This window comes from Mytilus trossulus, chromosome 2, assembly GCF_036588685.1.
Source record: "Mytilus trossulus isolate FHL-02 chromosome 2, PNRI_Mtr1.1.1.hap1, whole genome shotgun sequence".
Lineage (NCBI taxonomy): Eukaryota > Metazoa > Mollusca > Bivalvia > Mytilida > Mytilidae > Mytilus > Mytilus trossulus.
In genome coordinates, this window is record NC_086374.1 from 20,761,578 (window position 1) to 20,783,744 (window position 22,167).

The following is a 22,167-nucleotide window of genomic DNA, read 5'->3' on the forward strand; positions in this document are numbered from 1 at the left end:
TTATAATGCAAGATAAAAAAAATTATATTATTGTTTTTTCTCGAAATAAAGAAATATGCTAATAAAAAGTGGCGACCAATATTATAATAAAACCGTGTGACCAATATCATTATAATACACTTTTGCTAATATCATTAAAAATAAAGTTTTTGGACTAATTTTCTTAAGATTGTGTTAGTAGTTTGGATATTTTATTGATTTTTTGGTATATTTCTTCCTCAAATTTCACTAGGAACAAGCCATTTGGCTTAACAGTAATGAGTTTCCAGTGGTGGTTAAGACCGCCAAGTTACAGAAAGAAACACCATAATTTGATTTTGTATTCAAATACTTACTGCAATGGTTGCAAATACGTACCGTTTTCATCTGGTTTGTGGTTTTATCTGTAAAAGTCAAAGTAATCTCTTCAATATTGTCTCCATTCACATTGATTGACACAAGTGTTGATACCTTGGTAAGTGAAATCTTTACGGTTGATGACGGTGTTACAGTCAGTTTTCTATTATCATCCGAGCTTTGAAGACCAATCAAAGTGTCAGCTGATATTATCTCATCGTCATATGTTATTGACAGACCAACTCCTGAGTCTTCCATCAAATCAAGAGATGGACATTCCTCAGGTGCAGGTGATGGTGTCGGTGTCGCCATTGAAACTGATGGTCCTTCTGTTGGACCTGTCGATGGTGCTGTCGTTGTACTGGGTGCACCTGTAGTCGAACTTGATGGTCCTGCTACAGTTGAGGATGGTGTTCCTTCGGTTGCACCTGTCGTCGATGGTGCTGCTGTAGTAGATGGTGATCCCCCTGTTTCACCTACTAGTGGCACTGTCGTTATACTTGGTAAACCTGTGATTCCACTTGTCGTCGGTGCCGATGTAGCTGATGAAACAGTGGTTGGACCTGCTGATGTTGACTTTTCACATGCAATTAGTTCTATCTTATCAACAGAAACATCAATGTCCTCATTCGATGCAGTAAAAGAGATTTCTATTTCTCCGGCTATAACATAGTTTAATGGTGTGTCTTGATTTGCAACAGTAGTTACCTGGAATGAGTTTAATAACACTGCAGTCATTAAATGAACGTTGCAATAATTATAATGGAAGACATTTTTTTTTATATTATTGTTTTTCTCGAAATAAATAAATATGCTAATAAAAAGTGGCGACCAATATTATAATAAAACCGTGTGACCAATATCATTATAATACACTGTTGCTAATATCATTAAAAATAAAGTTTTTGGACTAATTTTCTTAAGACTGTGTTTAGTAGTTTGGATATTTTATTTGTTTTTTTGGTATATTTCTTCCTCAAATTTCACTAGGAACAAGCGATGTGGCGTAACAGTAATGTGTTTCCAGTGGTGGATAAGTCCGCCAAGTTACAGAAAGAAACACCATAATTTCATTTTGTATTCAAATACTTACTACAATGGTTGCAAATACGTACCGTGTTTATCTGGTTTGTGGTTTCATCTGTAAAAGTCAAAGTAATCTCTTCAATATTTTCTCCATTCACATTGATTGACACAAGTGTTGATACCTTGGTAAGTGAAATCTTTACGGTTGATGACGGTGTTACAGTCAGTTTTCTATTATCATCCGAGCTTTGAAGACCAATCAAAGTGTCAGCTGATATTATCTCATCGTCATATGTTATTGACATACCAACTCCTGAGTCTTCCATCAAATCAAGAGATGGACATTCCTCAGGTGCAGGTGATGGTGTCGGTGTCGCCATTGAAACTGATGGTCCTTCTGTTGGACCTGTCGATGGTGCTGTCGTTGTACTGGGTGCACCTGTAGTCGAACTTGATGGTCCTGCTACAGTTGAGGATGGTGTTCCTTCGGTTGCACCTGTCGTCGATGGTGCTGCTGTAGTAGATGGTGATCCCCCTGTTTCACCTACTAGTGGCACTGTCGTTATACTTGGTAAACCTGTGATTCCACTTGTCGTCGGTGCCGATGTAGCTGATGAAACAGTGGTTGGACCTGCTGATGTTGACTTTTCACATGCAATTAGTTCTATCTTATCAACAGAAACATCAATGTCCTCATTCGATGCAGTAAAAGAGATTTCTATTTCTCCGGCTATAACATAGTTTAATGGTGTGTCTTGATTTGCAACAGTAGTTACCTGGAATGAGTTTAATAACACTGCAGTCATTAAATGAACGTTGCAATAATTATAATGGAAGACAATTTTTTTTATATTATTGTTTTTTCTCGAAATAAATAAATATGCTAATAAAAAGTGGCGACCAATATTATAATAAAACCGTGTGACCAATATCATTATAATACACTGTTGCTAATATCATTAAAAATAAAGTTTTTGGACTAATTTTCTTAAGACTGTGTTTAGTAGTTTGGATATTTTATTTGTTTTTTTGGTATATTTCTTCCTCAAATTTCACTAGGAACAAGCGATGTGGCGTAACAGTAATGAGTTTCCAGTGGTGGTTAAGTCCGCCAAGTTACAGAAAGAAACACCATAATTTCATTTTGTATTCAAATACTTACTACAATGGTTGCAAATACGTACCGTGTTTATCTGGTTTGTGGTTTCATCTGTAAAAGTCAAAGTAATCTCTTCAATATTGTCTCCATTCACATTGATTGACACAAGTGTTGATACCTTGGTAAGTGAAATCTTTACGGTTGATGACGGTGTTACAGTCAGTTTTCTATTATCATCCGAGCTTTGAAGACCAATCAAAGTGTCAGCTGATATTATCTCATCGTCATATGTTATTGACAGACCAACTCCTGAGTCTTCCATCAAATCAAGAGATGGACATTCCTCAGGTGCAGGTGATGGTGTCGGTGTCGCCATTGAAACTGATGGTCCTTCTGTTGGACCTGTCGATGGTGCTGTCGTTGTACTGGGTGCACCTGTAGTCGAACTTGATGGTCCTGCTACAGTTGAGGATGGTGTTCCTTCGGTTGCACCTGTCGTCGATGGTGCTGCTGTAGTAGATGGTGGTCCCCCTGTTTCACCTACTAGTGGCACTGTCGTTATACTTGGTAAACCTGTGATTCCACTTGTCGTCGGTGCCGATGTAGCTGATGAAACAGTGGTTGGACCTGCTGATGTTGACTTTTCACATGCAATTAGTTCTATCTTATCAACAGAAACATCAATGTCCTCATTCGATGCAGTAAAAGAGATTTCTATTTCTCCGGCTATAACATAGTTTAATGGTGTGTCTTGATTTGCAACAGTAGTTACCTGGAATGAGTTTAATAACACTGCAGTCATTAAATGAACGTTGCAATAATTATAATGGAAGACAATTTTTTTTATATTATTGTTTTTCTCGAAATAAAGAAATATGCTAATAAAAAGTGGCGACCAATATTATAATAAAACCGTGTGACCAATATCATTATAATACACTGTTGCTAATATCATTAAAAATAAAGTTTTTGGACTAATTTTCTTAAGACTGTGTTTAGTAGTTTGGATATTTTATTTGTTTTTTTGGTATATTTCTTCCTCAAATTTCACTAGGAACAAGCGATGTGGCGTAACAGTAATGAGTTTCCAGTGGTGGTTAAGTCCGCCAAGTTACAGAAAGAAACACCATAATTTGATTTTGTATTCAAATACTTACTACAATGGTTGCAAATACGTACCGTGTTTATCTGGTTTGTGGTTTCATCTGTAAAAGTCAAAGTAATCTCTTCAATATTGTCTCCATTCACATTGATTGACACAAGTGTTGATACCTTGGTAAGTGAAATCTTTACGGTTGATGACGGTGTTACAGTCAGTTTTCTATTATCATCCGAGCTTTGAAGACCAATCAAAGTGTCAGCTGATATTATCTCATCGTCATATGTTATTGACAGACCAACTCCTGAGTCTTCCATCAAATCAAGAGATGGACATTCCTCAGGTGCAGGTGATGGTGTCGGTGTCGCCATTGAAACTGATGGTCCTTCTGTTGGACCTGTCGATGGTGCTGTCGTTGTACTGGGTGCACCTGTAGTCGAACTTGATGGTCCTGCTACAGTTGAGGATGGTGTTCCTTCGGTTGCACCTGTCGTCGATGGTGCTGCTGTAGTAGATGGTGGTCCCTCTGTTTCACCTACTAGTGTCACTGTCGTTATACTTGGTAAACCTGTGATTCCACTTGTCGTCGGTGCCGATGTAGCTGATGAAACAGTGGTTGGACCTGCTGATGTTGACTTTTCACATGCAATTAGTTCTATCTTATCAACAGAAACATCAATGTCCTCATTCGATGCAGTAAAAGAGATTTCTATTTCTCCGGCTATAACATAGTTTAATGGTGTGTCTTGATTTGCAACAGTAGTTACCTGGAATGAGTTTAATAACACTGCAGTCATTAAATGAACGTTGCAATAATTATAATGGAAGACAATTTTTTTTATATTATTGTTTTTCTCGAAATAAAGAAATATGCTAATAAAAAGTGGCGACCAATATTATAATAAAACCGTGTGACCAATATCATTATAATACACTGTTGCTAATATCATTAAAAATAAAGTTTTTGGACTAATTTTCTTAAGACTGTGTTTAGTAGTTTGGATATTTTATTTGTTTTTTTGGTATATTTCTTCCTCAAATTTCACTAGGAACAAGCGATGTGGCGTAACAGTAATGAGTTTCCAGTGGTGGTTAAGTCCGCCAAGTTACAGAAAGAAACACCATAATTTCATTTTGTATTCAAATACTTACTACAATGGTTGCAAATACGTACCGTGTTTATCTGGTTTGTGGTTTCATCTGTAAAAGTCAAAGTAATCTCTTCAATATTGTCTCCATTCACATTGATTGACACAAGTGTTGATACCTTGGTAAGTGAAATCTTTACGGTTGATGACGGTGTTACAGTCAGTTTTCTATTATCATCCGAGCTTTGAAGACCAATCAAAGTGTCAGCTGATATTATCTCATCGTCATATGTTATTGACAGACCAACTCCTGAGTCTTCCATCAAATCAAGAGATGGACATTCCTCAGGTGCAGGTGATGGTGTCGGTGTCGCCATTGAAACTGATGGTCCTTCTGTTGGACCTGTCGATGGTGCTGTCGTTGTACTGGGTGCACCTGTAGTCGAACTTGATGGTCCTGCTACAGTTGAGGATGGTGTTCCTTCGGTTGCACCTGTCGTCGATGGTGCTGCTGTAGTAGATGGTGGTCCCCCTGTTTCACCTACTAGTGGCACTGTCGTTATACTTGGTAAACCTGTGATTCCACTTGTCGTCGGTGCCGATGTAGCTGATGAAACAGTGGTTGGACCTGTTGATGTTGACTTTTCACATGCAATTATTTCTATCTTATCAACAGAAACATCAATGTCCTCATTCGATGCAGTAAAAGAGATTTCTATTTCTCCGGCTATAACATAGTTTAATGGTGTGTCTTGATTTGCAACAGTAGTTACCTGGAATGAGTTTAATAACACTGCAGTCATTAAATGAATGTTGCAATAATTATAATGGAAGACAATTTTTTTTATATTATTGTTTTTCTCGAAATAAAGAAATATGCTAATAAAAAGTGGCGACCAATATTATAATAAAACCGTGTGACCAATATCATTATAATACACTGTTGCTAATATCCTTAAAAATAAAGTTTTTGGACTAATTTTCTTAAGACTGTGTTTAGTACTTTGGATATTTTATTTGTTTTTTTGGTATATTTCTTCCTCAAATTTCACTAGGAACAAGCGATGTGGCGTAACAGTAATGAGTTTCCAGTGGTGGTTAAGTCTGCCAAGTTACAGAAAGAAACACCATAATTTGATTTTGTATTCAAATACTTACTACAATGGTTGCAAATACGTACCGTGTTTATCTGGTTTGTGGTTTCATCTGTAAAAGTCAAAGTAATCTCTTCAATATTGTCTCCATTCACATTGATTGACACAAGTGTTGATACCTTGGTAAGTGAAATCTTTACGGTTGATGACGGTGTTACAGTCAGTTTTCTATTATCATCCGAGCTTTGAAGACCAATTAAAGTGTCAGCTGATATTATCTCATCGTCATATGTTATTGACAGACCAACTCCTGAGTCTTCCATCAAATCAAGAGATGGACATTCCTCAGGTGCAGGTGATGGTGTCGGTGTCGCCATTGAAACTGATGGTCCTTCTGTTGGACCTGTCGATGGTGCTGTCGTTGTACTGGGTGCACCTGTAGTCGAACTTGATGGTCCTGCTACAGTTGAGGATGGTGTTCCTTCGGTTGCACCTGTCGTCGATTGTGCTGCTGTAGTAGATGGTGGTCCCCCTGTTTCACCTACTAGTGGCACTGTCGTTATACTTGGTAAACCTGTGATTCCACTTGTCGTCGGTGCCGATGTAGCTGATGAAACAGTGGTTGGACCTGCTGAGGTTGACTTTTCACATGCAATTAGTTCTATCTTATCAACAGAAACATCAATGTCCTCATTCGATGCAGTAAAAGAGATTTCTATTTCTCCGGCTATAACATAGTTTAATGGTGTGTCTTGATTTGCAACAGTAGTTACCTGGAATGAGTTTAATAACACTGCAGTCATTAAATGAACGTTGCAATAATTATAATGGAAGACAATTTTTGTTATATTATTGTTTTTCTCGAAATAAAGAAATATGCTAATAAAAAGTGGCGACCAATATTATAATAAAACCGTGTGACCAATATCATTATAATACACTGTTGCAAACATCGTTAAAAATAAACTTTGTGGACTAATTTTCTTTAGACTGTGTTTAGTAGTTTGGATATTTTATTGATTTTTTGGTATATTTCTTCCTCAAATTTCACTAGGAACAAGCGATGTCGCTTAACAGTAATGAGTTTCCAGTGGTGGTTAAGTCCGTCAAGTTACAGAAAGAAACACCATAATTTAATTTTGTATTCAAATACTTACTGCAATGGTTGCAAATACGTACCGTGTTTATCTGGTTTGTGGTTTCATCTGTTAAAGTCAAAGTAATCTCTTCAATATTGTCTCCATTCACATTGATTGACACAAGTGTTGATACCTTGGTAAGTGAAATCTTTACGGTTGATGACGGTGTTACAGTCAGTTTTCTATTATCATCCGAGCTTTGAAGACCAATCAAAGTGTCAGCTGATATTATCTCATCGTCATATGTTATTGACAGACCAACTCCTGAGTCTTCCATCAAATCAAGAGATGGACATTCCTCAGGTGCAGGTGATGGTGTCGGTGTCGCCATTGAAACTGATGGTCCTTCTGTTGGACCTGTCGATGGTGCTGTCGTTGTACTGGGTGCACCTGTAGTCGAACTTGATGGTCCTGCTACAGTTGAGGATGGTGTTCCTTCGGTTGCACCTGTCGTCGATGGTGCTGCTGTAGTAGATGGTGGTCCCCCTGTTTCACCTACTAGTGGCACTGTCGTTATACTTGGTAAACCTGTGATTCCAATTGTCGTCGGTGCCGATGTAGCTGATGAAACAGTGGTTGGACCTGTTGATGTTGACTTTTCACATGCAATTAGTTCTATCTTATCAACAGAAACATCAATGTCCTCATTCGATGCAGTAAAAGAGATTTCTATTTCTCCGGCTATAACATAGTTTAATGGTGTGTCTTGATTTGCAACAGTAGTTACCTGGAATGAGTTTAATAACACTGCAGTCATTAAATGAACGTTGCAATAATTATAATGGAAGACAATTTTTGTTATATTATTGTTTTTCTCGAAATAAAGAAATATGCTAATAAAAAGTGGCGACCAATATTATAATAAAACCGTGTGACCAATATCATTATAATACACTGTTGCTAATATCCTTAAAAATAAAGTTTTTGGACTAATTTTCTTAAGACTGTGTTTAGTACTTTGGATATTTTATTTGTTTTTCTGGTATATTTCTTCCTCAAATTTCACTAGGAACAAGCGATGTGGCGTAACAGTAATGAGTTTCCAGTGGTGGTTAAGTCTGCCAAGTTACAGAAAGAAACACCATAATTTGATTTTGTATTCAAATACTTACTACAATGGTTGCAAATACGTACCGTGTTTATCTGGTTTGTGGTTTCATCTGTAAAAGTCAAAGTAATCTCTTCAATATTGTCTCCATTCACATTGATTGACACAAGTGTTGATACCTTTGTAAGTGAAATCTTTACGGTTGATGACGGTGTTACAGTCAGTTTTCTATTATCATCCGAGCTTTGAAGACCAATTAAAGTGTCAGCTGATATTATCTCATCGTCATATGTTATTGACAGACCAACTCCTGAGTCTTCCATCAAATCAAGAGATGGACATTCCTCAGGTGCAGGTGATGGTGTCGGTGTCGCCATTGAAACTGATGGTCCTTCTGTTGGACCTGTCGATGGTGCTGTCGTTGTACTGGGTGCACCTGTAGTCGAACTTGATGGTCCTGCTACAGTTGAGGATGGTGTTCCTTCGGTTGCACCTGTCGTCGATGGTGCTGCTGTAGTAGATGGTGGTCCCCCTGTTTCACCTACTAGTGGCACTGTCGTTATAATTGGTAAACCTGTGATTCCACTTGTCGTCGGTGCCGATGTAGCTGATGAAACAGTGGTTGGACCTGCTGAGGTTGACTTTTCACATGCAATTAGTTCTATCTTATCAACAGAAACATCAATGTCCTCATTCGATGCAGTAAAAGAGATTTCTATTTCTCCGGCTATAACATAGTTTAATGGTGTGTCTTGATTTGCAACAGTAGTTACCTGGAATGAGTTTAATAACACTGCAGTCATTAAATGAACGTTGCAATAATTATAATGGAAGACAATTTTTGTTATATTATTGTTTTTCTCGAAATAAAGAAATATGCTAATAAAAAGTGGCGACCAATATTATAATAAAACCGTGTGACCAATATCATTATAATACACTGTTGCAAACATCGTTAAAAATAAACTTTGTGGACTAATTTTCTTTAGACTGTGTTTAGTAGTTTGGATATTTTATTGATTTTTTGGTATATTTCTTCCTCAAATTTCACTAGGAACAAGCGATGTCGCTTAACAGTAATGAGTTTCCAGTGGTGGTTAAGTCCGTCAAGTTACAGAAAGAAACACCATAATTTAATTTTCTATTCAAATACTTACTGCAATGGTTGCAAATACGTACCGTGTTTATCTGGTTTGTGGTTTCATCTGTTAAAGTCAAAGTAATCTCTTCAATATTGTCTCCATTCACATTGATTGACACAAGTGTTGATACCTTGGTAAGTGAAATCTTTACGGTTGATGACGGTGTTACAGTCAGTTTTCTATTATCATCCGAGCTTTGAAGACCAATCAAAGTGTCAGCTGATATTATCTCATCGTCATATGTTATTGACAGACCAACTCCTGAGTCTTCCATCAAATCAAGAGATGGACATTCCTCAGGTGCAGGTGATGGTGTCGGTGTCGCCATTGAAACTGATGGTCCTTCTGTTGGACCTGTCGATGGTGCTGTCGTTGTACTGGGTGCACCTGTAGTCGAACTTGATGGTCCTGCTACAGTTGAGGATGGTGTTCCTTCGGTTGCACCTGTCGTCGATGGTGCTGCTGTAGTAGATGGTGGTCCCCCTGTTTCACCTACTAGTGGCACTGTCGTTATACTTGGTAAACCTGTGATTCCACTTGTCGTCGGTGCCGATGTAGCTGATGAAACAGTGGTTGGACCTGCTGATGTTGACTTTTCACATGCAATTAGTTCTATCTTATCAACAGAAACATCAATGTCCTCATTCGATGCAGTAAAAGAGATTTCTATTTCTCCGGCTATAACATAGTTTAATGGTGTGTCTTGATTTGCAACAGTAGTTACCTGGAATGAGTTTAATAACACTGCAGTCATTAAATGAACGTTGCAATAATTATAATGGAAGACAATTTTTTTTTATATTATTGTTTTTCTCGAAATAAAGAAATATGCTAATCAAAAGTGGCGACCAATATTATAATAAAACCGTGTGACCAATATCATTATAATACACTGTTGCTCATATCATTAAAAATAAAGATTTTGGACTAATTTTCTTAAGACTGTGTTTAGTAGTTTGGATATTTTATTTGTTTTTTTGGTATATTTCTTCCTCAAATTTCACTAGGAACAAGCGATGTGGCGTAACAGTAATGAGTTTCCAGTGGTGGTTAAGTCCGCCAAGTTACAGAAAGAAACACCATAATTTGATTTTGTATTCAAATACTTACTGCAATGGTTGCAAATACGTACCGTGTTTATCTGGTTTGTGGTTTCATCTGTAAAAGTCAAAGTAATCTCTTCAATATTGTCTCCATTCACATTGATTGACACAAGTGTTGATACCTTTGTAAGTGAAATCTTTACGGTTGATGACGGTGTTACAGTCAGTTTTCTATTATCATCCGAGCTTTGAAGACCAATCAAAGTGTCAGCTGATATTATCTCATCGTCATATGTTATTGACAGACCAACTCCTGAGTCTTCCATCAAATCAAGAGATGGACATTCCTCAGGTGTAGGTGATGGTGTCGGTGTCGCCATTGAAACTGATGGTCCTTCTGTTGGACCTGTCGATGGTGCTGTCGTTGTACTGGGTGCACCTGTAGTCGAACTTGATGGTCCTGCTACAGTTGAGGATGGTGTTCCTTCGGTTGCACCTGTCGTCGATGGTGCTGCTGTAGTAGATGGTGGTCCCCCTGTTTCACCTACTAGTGGCACTGTCGTTATACTTGGTAAACCTGTGATTCCACTTGTCGTCGGTGCCGATGTAGCTGATGAAACAGTGGTTGGACCTGCTGAGGTTGACTTTTCACATGCAATTAGTTCTATCTTATCAACAGAAACATCAATGTCCTCATTCGATGCAGTAAAAGAGATTTCTATTTCTCCGGCTATAACATAGTTTAATGGTGTGTCTTGATTTGCAACAGTAGTTACCTGGAATGAGTTTAATAACACTGCAGTCATTAAATGAACGTTGCAATAATTATAATGGAAGACAATTTTTTTTATATTATTGTTTTTCTCGAAATAAAGAAATATGCTAATAAAAAGTGGCGACCAATATTATAATAAAACCGTGTGACCAATACCATTATAATACACTGTTGCAAACATCGTTAAAAATAAACTTTGTGGACTAATTTTCTTTAGACTGTGTTTAGTAGTTTGGATATTTTATTAATTTTTTGGTATATTTCTTCCTCAAATTTCACTAGGAACAAGCGATGTCGCTTAACAGTAATGAGTTTCCAGTGGTGGTTAAGTCCGCCAAGTTACAGAAAGAAACACCATAATTTAATTTTGTATTCAAATACTTACTGCAATGGTTGCAAATACGTACCGTGTTTATCTGGTTTGTGGTTTCATCTGTTAAAGTCAAAGTAATCTCTTCAATATTGTCTCCATTCACATTGATTGACACAAGTGTTGATACCTTGGTAAGTGAAATCTTTACGGTTGATGACGGTGTTACAGTCAGTTTTCTATTATCATCCGAGCTTTGAAGACCAATCAAAGTGTCAGCTGATATTATCTCATCGTCATATGTTATTGACAGACCAACTCCTGAGTCTTCCATCAAATCAAGAGATGGACATTCCTCAGGTGCAGGTGATGGTGTCGGTGTCGCCATTGAAACTGATGGTCCTTCTGTTGGACCTGTCGATGGTGCTGTCGTTGTACTGGTTGCACCTGTAGTCGAACTTGATGGTCCTGCTACAGTTGAGGATGGTGTTCCTTCGGTTGCACCTGTCGTCGATGGTGCTGCTGTAGTAGATGGTGGTCCCCCTGTTTCACCTACTAGTGGCACTGTCGTTATACTTGGTAAACCTGTGATTCCACTTGTCGTCGGTGCCGATGTAGCTGATGAAACAGTGGTTGGACCTGCTGAGGTTGACTTTTCACATGCAATTAGTTCTATCTTATCAACAGAAACATCAATGTCCTCATTCGATGCAGTAAAAGAGATTTCTATTTCTCCGGCTATAACATAGTTTAATGGTGTGTCTTGATTTGCAACAGTAGTTACCTGGAATGAGTTTAATAACACTGCAGTCATTAAATGAACGTTGCAATAATTATAATGGAAGACAATTTTTGTTATATTATTGTTTTTCTCGAAATAAAGAAATATGCTAATAAAAAGTGGCGACCAATATTATAATAAAACCGTGTGACCAATATCATTATAATACACTGTTGCTAATATCATTAAAAATAAAGTTTTTGGACTAATTTTCTTAAGACTGTGTTTAGTACTTTGGATATTTTATTTGTTTTTTTGGTATATTTCTTCCTCAAATTTCACTAGGAACAAGCGATGTGGCGTAACAGTAATGAGTTTCCAGTGGTGGTTAAGTTTGCCAAGTTACAGAAAGAAACACCATAATTTGATTTTGTATTCAAATACTTACTACAATGGTTGCAAATACGTACCGTGTTTATCTGGTTTGTGGTTTCATCTGTAAAAGTCAAAGTAATCTCTTCAATATTGTCTCCATTCACATTGATTGACACAAGGGTTGATACCTTGGTAAGTGAAATCTTTACGGTTGATGACGGTGTTACAGTCAGTTTTCTATTATCATCCGAGCTTTGAAGACCAATTAAAGTGTCAGCTGATATTATCTCATCGTCATATGTTATTGACAGACCAACTCCTGAGTCTTCCATCAAATCAAGAGATGGACATTCCTCAGGTGCAGGTGATGGTGTCGGTGTCGCCATTGAAACTGATGGTCCTTCTGTTTGACCTGTCGATGGTGCTGTCGTTGTACTGGGTGCACCTGTAGTCGAACTTGATGGTCCTGCTACAGTTGAGGATGGTGTTCCTTCGGTTGCACCTGTCGTCGATGGTGCTGCTGTAGTAGATGGTGGTCCCCCTGTTTCACCTACTAGTGGCACTGTCGTTATACTTGGTAAACCTGTGATTCCACTTGTCGTCGGTGCCGATGTAGCTGATGAAACAGTGGTTGGACCTGCTGAGGTTGACTTTTCACATGCAATTAGTTCTATCTTATCAACAGAAACATCAATGTCCTCATTCGATGCAGTAAAAGAGATTTCTATTTCTCCGGCTATAACATAGTTTAATGGTGTGTCTTGATTTGCAACAGTAGTTACCTGGAATGAGTTTAATAACACTGCAGTCATTAAATGAACGTTGCAATAATTATAATGGAAGACAATTTTTGTTATATTATTGTTTTTCTCGAAATAAAGAAATATGCTAATAAAAAGTGGCGACCAATATTATAATAAAACCGTGTGACCAATATCATTATAATACACTGTTGCAAACATCGTTAAAAATAAACTTTGTGGACTAATTTTCGTTAGTCTGTGTTTAGTAGTTTGGATATTTTATTGATTTTCTGGTATATTTCTTCCTCAAATTTCACTAGGAACAAGCGATGTCGCTTAACAGTAATGAGTTTCCAGTGGTGGTTAAGTCCGCCAAGTTACAGAAAGAAACACCATAATTTAATTTTGTATTCAAATACTTACTGCAATGGTTGCAAATACGTACCGTGTTTATCTGGTTTGTGGTTTCATCTGTTAAAGTCAAAGTAATCTCTTCAATATTGTCTCCATTCACATTGATTGACACAAGTGTTGATACCTTGGTAAGTGAAATCTTTACGGTTGATGACGGTGTTACAGTCAGTTTTCTATTATCATCCGAGCTTTGAAGACCAATCAAAGTGTCAGCTGATATTATCTCATCGTCATATGTTATTGACAGACCAACTCCTGAGTCTTCCATCAAATCAAGAGATGGACATTCCTCAGGTGCAGGTGATGGTGTCGGTGTCGCCATTGAAACTGATGGTCCTTCTGTTGGACCTGTCGATGGTGCTGTCGTTGTACTGGTTGCACCTGTAGTCGAACTTGATGGTCCTGCTACAGTTGAGGATGGTGTTCCTTCGGTTGCACCTGTCGTCGATGGTGCTGCTGTAGTAGATGGTGGTCCCCCTGTTTCACCTACTAGTGGCACTGTCGTTATACTTGGTAAACCTGTGATTCCACTTGTCGTCGGTGCCGATGTAGCTGATGAAACAGTGGTTGGACCTGCTGAGGTTGACTTTTCACATGCAATTAGTTCTATCTTATCAACAGAAACATCAATGTCCTCATTCGATGCAGTAAAAGAGATTTCTATTTCTCCGGCTATAACATAGTTTAATGGTGTGTCTTGATTTGCAACAGTAGTTACCTGGAATGAGTTTAATAACACTGCAGTCATTAAATGAACGTTGCAATAATTATAATGGAAGACAATTTTTGTTATATTATTGTTTTTCTCGAAATAAAGAAATATGCTAATAAAAAGTGGCGACCAATATTATAATAAAACCGTGTGACCAATATCATTATAATACACTGTTGCAAACATCGTTAAAAATAAACTTTGTGGACTAATTTTCTTTAGACTGTATTTAGTAGTTTGGATATTTTATTGATTTTTTGGTATATTTCTTCCTCAAATTTCACTAGGAACAAGCGATGTCGCTTAACAGTAATGAGTTTCCAGTGGTGGTTAAGTCCGCCAAGTTACAGAAAGAAACACCATAATTTAATTTTGTATTCAAATACTTACTGCAATGGTTGCAAATACGTACCGTGTTTATCTGGTTTGTGGTTTCATCTGTTAAAGTCAAAGTAATCTCTTCAATATTGTCTCCATTCACATTGATTGACACAAGTGTTGATACCTTGGTAAGTGAAATCTTTACGGTTGATGACGGTGTTACAGTCAGTTTTCTATTATCATCCGAGCTTTGAAGACCAATCAAAGTGTCAGCTGATATTATCTCATCGTCATATGTTATTGACAGACCAACTCCTGAGTCTTCCATCAAATCAAGAGATGGACATTCCTCAGGTGCAGGTGATGGTGTCGGTGTCGCCATTGAAACTGATGGTCCTTCTGTTGGACCTGTCGATGGTGCTGTCGTTGTACTGGGTGCACCTGTAGTCGAACTTGATGGTCCTGCTACAGTTGAGGATGGTGTTCCTTCGGTTGCACCTGTCGTCGATGGTGCTGCTGTAGTAGATGGTGGTCCCCCTGTTTCACCTACTAGTGGCACTGTCGTTATACTTGGTAAACCTGTGATTCCACTTGTCGTCGGTGCCGATGTAGCTGATGAAACAGTGGTTGGACCTGCTGAGGTTGACTTTTCACATGCAATTAGTTCTATCTTATCAACAGAAACATCAATGTCCTCATTCGATGCAGTAAAAGAGATTTCTATTTCTCCGGCTATAACATAGTTTAATGGTGTGTCTTGATTTGCAACAGTAGTTACCTGGAATGAGTTTAATAACACTGCAGTCATTAAATGAACGTTGCAATAATTATAATGGAAGACAATTTTTTTTATATTATTGTTTTTCTCGAAATAAAGATATATGCTAATAAAATGTGGCGACCAATATTATAATAAAACCGTGTGACCAATATCATTAAAATACACTGTTGCTAATATCATTAAAAATAAAGTTTTTGGACTAATTTTCTTAAGACTGTGTTTAGTAGTTTGGATATTTTATTTGTTTTTTTGGTATATTTCTTCCTGAAATTTCACTAGGAACAAGCGATGTGGCGTAACAGTAATGAGTTTCCAGTGGTGGTTAAGTCCGCCAAGTTACAGAAAGAAACACCATAATTTGATTTTGTATTCAAATACTTACTGCAATGGTTGCAAATACGTACCGTGTTTATCTGGTTTGTGGTTTCATCTGTAAAAGTCAAAGTAATCTCTTCAATATTGTCTCCATTCACATTGATTGACACAAGTGTTGATACCTTTGTAAGTGAAATCTTTACGGTTGATGACGGTGTTACAGTCAGTTTTCTATTATCATCCGAGCTTTGAAGACCAATCAAAGTGTCAGCTGATATTATCTCATCGTCATATGTTATTGACAGACCAACTCCTGAGTCTTCCATCAAATCAAGAGATGGACATTCCTCAGGTGCAGGTGATGGTGTCGGTGTCGCCATTGAAACTGATGGTCCTTCTGTTACACCTGTCGATGGTGCTGTCGTTGTACTGGGTGCACCTGTAGTCGAACTTGATGGTCCTGCTACAGTTGAGGATGGTGTTCCTTCGGTTGCACCTGTCGTCGATGGTGCTGTTGTAGTAGATGGTGGTCCCCCTGTTTCACCTACTAGTGGCACTGTCGTTATACTTGGTAAACCTGTGATTTCACTTGTCGTCGGTGCCGATGTAGCTGATGAAACAGTGGTTGGACCTGCTGAGGTTGACTTTTCACATGCAATTAGTTCTATCTTATCAACAGAAACATCAATGTCCTCGTTCGATGCAGTAAAAGAGATTTCTATTTCTCCGGCTATAACATAGTTTAATGGTGTGTCTTGATTTGCAACAGTAGTTACCTGGAATGAGTTAAATAACACTGCAGTCATTAAATGAACGTTGCAATAATTATAATGGAAGACAATTTTTGTTATATTATTGTTTTTCTCGAAATAAAGAAATATGCTAATAAAAAGTGGCGACCAATATTATAATAAAACCGTGTGACCAATATCATTATAATACACTGTTGCTAATATCATTAAAAATAAAGTTTTTGGACTAATTTTCTTAAGACTGTGTTTAGTAGTTTGGATATTTTATTTGTTTTTTTGGTATATTTCTTCCTCAAATTTCACTAGGAACAAGCGATGTGGCGTAACAGTAATGAGTTTCCAGTGGTGGTTAAGTCCGCCAAGTTACAGAAAGAAACACCATAATTTGATTTTGTATTCAAATACTTACTGCAATGGTTGCAAATACGTACCGTGTTTATCTGGTTTGTGGTTTCATCTGTAAAAGTCAAAGTAATCTCTTCAATATTGTCTCCATTCACATTGATTGACACAAGTGTTGATACCTTTGTAAGTGAAATCTTTACGGTTGATGACGGTGTTACAGTCAGTTTTCTATTATCATCCGAGCTTTGAAGACCAATCAAAGTGTCAGCTGATATTATCTCATCGTCATATGTTATTGACAGACCAACTCCTGAGTCTTCCATCAAATCAAGAGATGAACATTCCTCAGGTGCAGGTGATGGTGTCGGTGTCGCCATTGAAACTGATGGTCCTTCTGTTGGACCTGTCGATGGTGCTGTCGTTGTACTGGGTGCACCTGTAGTCGAACTTGATGGTCCTGCTACAGTTGAGGATGGTGTTCCTTCGGTTGCACCTGTCGTCGATGGTGCTGCTGTAGTTGATGGTGGTCCCCCTGTTTCACCTACTAGTGGCACTGTCGTTATACTTGGTAGACCTGTGATTCCACTTGTCGTCGGTGCCGATGTAGCTGATGAAACAGTGGTTGGACCTGCTGATGTTGACTTTTCACATGCAATTAGTTCTATCTTATCAACAGAAGCATCAATGTCCTCATTCAATGCAGTAAAAGAGATTTCTATTTCTCCGGCTATAACATAGTTTAATGGTGTGTCTTGATTTGCAACAGTAGTTACCTGGAATGAGTTTAATAACACTGCAGTCATTAAATGAACATTGCAATAATTATAATGGAAGACAATTTTTTCATATTATTGTTTTTCTCGAAATAAAGAAATATGCTAATAAAAAGTGGCGACCAATATTATAATAAAACCGTGTGACCAATATCATTATAATACACTGTTGCAAACATCGTTAAAAATAAACTTTGTGGACTAATTTTCTTTAGACTGTGTTTAGTAGTTTGGATATTTTATTGATTTTTTGGTATATTTCTTCCTCAAATTTCACTAGGAACAAGCGATGTCGCTTAACAGTAATGAGTTTCCAGTGGTGGTTAAGTCCGCCAAGTTACAGAAAGAAACACCATAATTTAATTTTCTATTCAAATACTTACTGCAATGGTTGCAAATACGTACCGTGTTTATCTGGTTTGTGGTTTCATCTGTTAAAGTCAAAGTAATCTCTTCAATATTGTCTCCATTCACATTGATTGACACAAGTGTTGATACCTTGGTAAGTGAAATCTTTACGGTTGATGACGGTGTTACAGTCAGTTTTCTATTATCATCCGAGCTTTGAAGACCAATCAAAGTGTCAGCTGATATTATCTCATCGTCATATGTTATTGACAAACCAACTCCTGAGTCTTCCATCAAATCAAGAGATGGACATTCCTCAGGTGCAGGTGATGGTGTCGGTGTCGCCATTGAAACTGATGGTCCTTCTGTTGGACCTGTCGATGGTGCTGTCGTTGTACTGGGTGCACCTGTAGTCGAACTTGATGGTTCTGCTACAGTTGAGGATGGTGTTCCTTCGGTTGCACCTGTCGTCGATGGTGCTGCTGTAGTAGATGGTGGTCCCCCTGTTTCACCTACTAGTGGCACTGTCGTTATACTTGGTAAACCTGTGATTCCACTTGTCGTCGGTGCCGATGTAGCTGATGAAACAGTGGTTGGACCTGCTGAGGTTGACTTTTCACATGCAATTAGTTCTATCTTATCAACAGAAACATCAATGTCCTCATTCGATGCAGTAAAAGAGATTTCTATTTCTCCGGCTATAACATAGTTTAATGGTGTGTCTTGATTTGCAACAGTAGTTACCTGGAATGAGTTTAATAACACTGCAGTCATTAAATGAACGTTGCAATAATTATAATGGAAGACAATTTTTGTTATATTATTGTTTTTCTCGAAATAAAGAAATATGCTAATAAAAAGTGGCGACCAATATTATAATAAAACCGTGTGACCAATATCATTATAATACACTGTTGCAAACATCGTTAAAAATAAACTTTGTGGACTAATTTTCTTTAGACTGTGTTTAGTAGTTTGGATATTTTATTGATTTTTTGGTATATTTCTTCCTCAAATTTCACTAGGAACAAGCGATGTCGCTTAACAGTAATGCGTTTCCAGTGGTGGTTAAGTCCGCCAAGTTACAGAAAGAAACACCATAATTTAATTTTCTATTCAAATACTTACTGCAATGGTTGCAAATACGTACCGTGTTTATCTGGTTTGTGGTTTCATCTGTTAAAGTCAAAGTAATCTCTTCAATATTGTCTCCATTCACATTGATTGACACAAGTGTTGATACCTTGGTAAGTGAAATCTTTACGGTTGATGACGGTGTTACAGTCAGTTTTCTATTATCATCCGAGCTTTGAAGACCAATCAAAGTGTCAGCTGATATTATCTCATCGTCATATGTTATTGACAAACCAACTCCTGAGTCTTCCATCAAATCAAGAGATGGACATTCCTCAGGTGCAGGTGATGGTGTCGGTGTCGCCATTGAAACTGATGGTCCTTCTGTTGGACCTGTCGATGGTGCTGTCGTTGTACTGGGTGCACCTGTAGTCGAACTTGATGGTCCTGCTACAGTTGAGGATGGTGTTCCTTCGGTTGCACCTGTCGTCGATGGTGCTGCTGTAGTAGATGGTGGTCCCCCTGTTTCACCTACTAGTGGCACTGTCGTTATACTTGGTAAACCTGTGATTCCACTTGTCGTCGGTGCCGATGTAGCTGATGAAACAGTGGTTGGACCTGCTGATGTTGACTTTTCACATGCAATTAGTTCTATCTTATCAACAGAAACATCAATGTCCTCATTCGATGCAGTAAAAGAGATTTCTATTTCTCCGGCTATAACATAGTTTAATGGTGTGTCTTGATTTGCAACAGTAGTTACCTGGAATGAGTTTAATAACACTGCAGTCATTAAATGAACGTTGCAATAATTATAATGGAAGACAATTTTTTTATATTATTGTTTTTCTCGAAATAAAGAAATATGCTAATAAAAAGTGGCGACCAATATTATAATAAAACCGTGTGACCAATATCATTATAATACACTGTTGCTAATATCATTAAAAATAAAGTTTTTGGACTAATTTTCTTAAGACTGTGTTAGTAGTTTGGATATTTTATTGATTTTTTGGTATATTTCTTCCTCAAATTTCACTAGGAACAAGCCATTTGGCTTAACAGTAATGAGTTTCCAGTGGTGGTTAAGACCGCCAAGTTACAGAAAGAAACACCATAATTTGATTTTGTATTCAAATACTTACTGCAATGGTTGCAAATACGTACCGTGTTTAACTGGTTTGTGGTTTCATCTGTAAAAGTCAAAGTAATCTCTTCAATATTGTCTCCATTCACATTGATTGACACAAGTGTTGAAACCTTGGTAAGTGAAATCTTTATGGTTGATGACGGTGTTACAGTCAGTTTTCTATTATCATCCGAGCTTTGAAGACCAATCAAAGTGTCAGCTGATATTATCTCATCGTCATATGTTATTGACAGACCAACTCCTGAGTCTTCCATCAAATCAAGAGATGGACATTCCTCAGGTGCAGGTGATGGTGTCGGTGTCGCCATTGAAACTGATGGTCCTTCTGTTGGACCTGTCGATGGTGCTGTCGTTGTACTGGGTGCACCTGTAGTCGAACTTGATGGTCCTGCTACAGTTGAGGATGGTGTTCCTTCGGTTGCACCTGTCGTCGATGGTGCTGCTGTAGTAGATGGTGGTCCCCCTGTTTCACCTACTAGTGGCACTGTCGTTATACTTGGTAGACCTGTGATTCCACTTGTCGTCTGTGCCGATGTAGCTGATGAAACAGTGGTTGGACCTGCTGATGTTGACTTTTCACATGCAATTAGTTCTATCTTATCAACAGAAACATCAATGTCCTCATTCGATGCAGTAAAAGAGATTTCTATTTCTCCGGCTATAACATAGTTTAATTGTGTGTCTTGATTTGCAACAGTAGTTACCTGGAATGAGTTTAATAACACTGCAGTCATTTAATGAACGTTGCAATAATTATAATGGAAGACAATTTTTGTAATATTATTGTTTTTCTCGAAATAAAGAAATATGCTAATAAAAAGTGGCGACCAATATTATAATAAAACCGTGTGACCAATATCATTATAATACACTGTTGCTAATATCATTAAAAATAAACTTTTTGGACTAATTTTCTTAAGACTGTGTTTAGTAGTTTGGATATTTTATTGATTTTTTGGTATATTTCTTCCTCAAATTTCACTAGGAACAAGCCATTTGGCTTAACAGTAATGAGTTTCCAGTGGTGGTTAAGTCCGCCAAGTTACAGGAAGAAACTCCATAATTTAATTTTGTATTCAAATACTTACTGCAATGGTTGCAAATACGTACCGTGTTTATCTGGTTTGTGGTTTCATCTGTAAAAGTCAAAGTAATCTCTTCAATATTGTCTCCATTCACATTGATTGACACAAGTGTTGATACCTTTGTAAGTGAAATCTTTACGGTTGATGACGGTGTTACAGTCAGTTTTCTATTATCATCCGAGCTTTGAAGACCAATCAAAGTGTCAGCTGATATTATCTCATCGTCATATGTTATTGACAGACCAACTCCTGAGTCTTCCATCAAATCAAGAGATGGACATTCCTCAGGTGCAGGTGATGGTGTCGGTGTCGCCATTGACACTGATGGTCCTTCTGTTGGACCTGTCGATGGTGCTGTCGTTGTACTGGGTGCACCTGTAGTCGAACTTGATGGTCCTGCTACAGTTGAGGATGGTGTTCCTTCGGTTGCACCTGTCGTCGATGGTGCTGCTGTAGTAGATGGTGGTCCCCCTGTTTCACCTACTAGTGGCACTGTCGTTATACTTGGTAAACCTGTGAGTCCACTTGTCGTCGGTGCCGATGTAGCTGATGAAACAGTGGTTGGACCTGCTGAGGTTGACTTTTCACATGCAATAAGTTCTATCTTATCAACAGAAACATCAATGTCCTCATTCGATGCAGTAAAAGAGATTTCTATTTCTCCGGCTATAACATACTTTAATGGTGTGTCTTGATTTGCAACAGTAGTTACCTGGAATGAGTTTAATAACACTGCAGTCATTAAATGAACGTTGCAATAATTATAATGGAAGACATTTTTTTTCATATTGTTGTTTTTCTCGACATGAAGAAATATGCCAATAAAAAGTGGCGACCAATATTATAATAAAACCGTGTGACCAATATCATTATAATACACTGTTGCTAATATCATTAAAAATAAACTTTTTGGGCTAATTTTCTTGAGACTGTGTTTAGTCGATTGAATATTTTACTGATTTTTTGGTATATTTCTTCCTCAAATTTCACTAGGAACAAGCGATGTGGCTTAACAGTAATGAGTTTCCAGTGATGGTTAAGTCCGAAATTTTACAGAAA

At 37.7% G+C, this 22,167-nt stretch overlaps 1 protein-coding gene across 1 annotated transcript in view; it reads right to left on the reverse strand.

The window, feature by feature from the left end:
• Window positions 1-21,850, reverse strand: part of LOC134705650 (mucin-19-like) — a 60,398-nt gene extending 38,548 nt beyond the window's left edge. The window contains exons 1-20 of the mRNA XM_063564370.1: window positions 21,134-21,850; window positions 20,041-20,727; window positions 18,950-19,636; window positions 17,857-18,543; window positions 16,765-17,451; window positions 15,671-16,357; window positions 14,577-15,263; window positions 13,484-14,170; window positions 12,391-13,077; window positions 11,297-11,983; window positions 10,204-10,890; window positions 9,109-9,795; window positions 8,016-8,702; window positions 6,922-7,608; window positions 5,829-6,515; window positions 4,735-5,421; window positions 3,641-4,327; window positions 2,547-3,233; window positions 1,452-2,138; window positions 358-1,044 (exon numbers count right to left, since the gene is read on the reverse strand). Of these exons, the coding sequence (XP_063420440.1) occupies window positions 358-1,044; window positions 1,452-2,138; window positions 2,547-3,233; window positions 3,641-4,327; window positions 4,735-5,421; window positions 5,829-6,515; window positions 6,922-7,608; window positions 8,016-8,702; window positions 9,109-9,795; window positions 10,204-10,890; window positions 11,297-11,983; window positions 12,391-13,077; window positions 13,484-14,170; window positions 14,577-15,263; window positions 15,671-16,357; window positions 16,765-17,451; window positions 17,857-18,543; window positions 18,950-19,636; window positions 20,041-20,727; window positions 21,134-21,850 (13,770 nt within the window). The remainder of the gene's footprint in view (window positions 1-357; window positions 1,045-1,451; window positions 2,139-2,546; window positions 3,234-3,640; window positions 4,328-4,734; window positions 5,422-5,828; window positions 6,516-6,921; window positions 7,609-8,015; window positions 8,703-9,108; window positions 9,796-10,203; window positions 10,891-11,296; window positions 11,984-12,390; window positions 13,078-13,483; window positions 14,171-14,576; window positions 15,264-15,670; window positions 16,358-16,764; window positions 17,452-17,856; window positions 18,544-18,949; window positions 19,637-20,040; window positions 20,728-21,133) is intronic.
• Window positions 21,851-22,167: the final 317 nt, after the last annotated feature.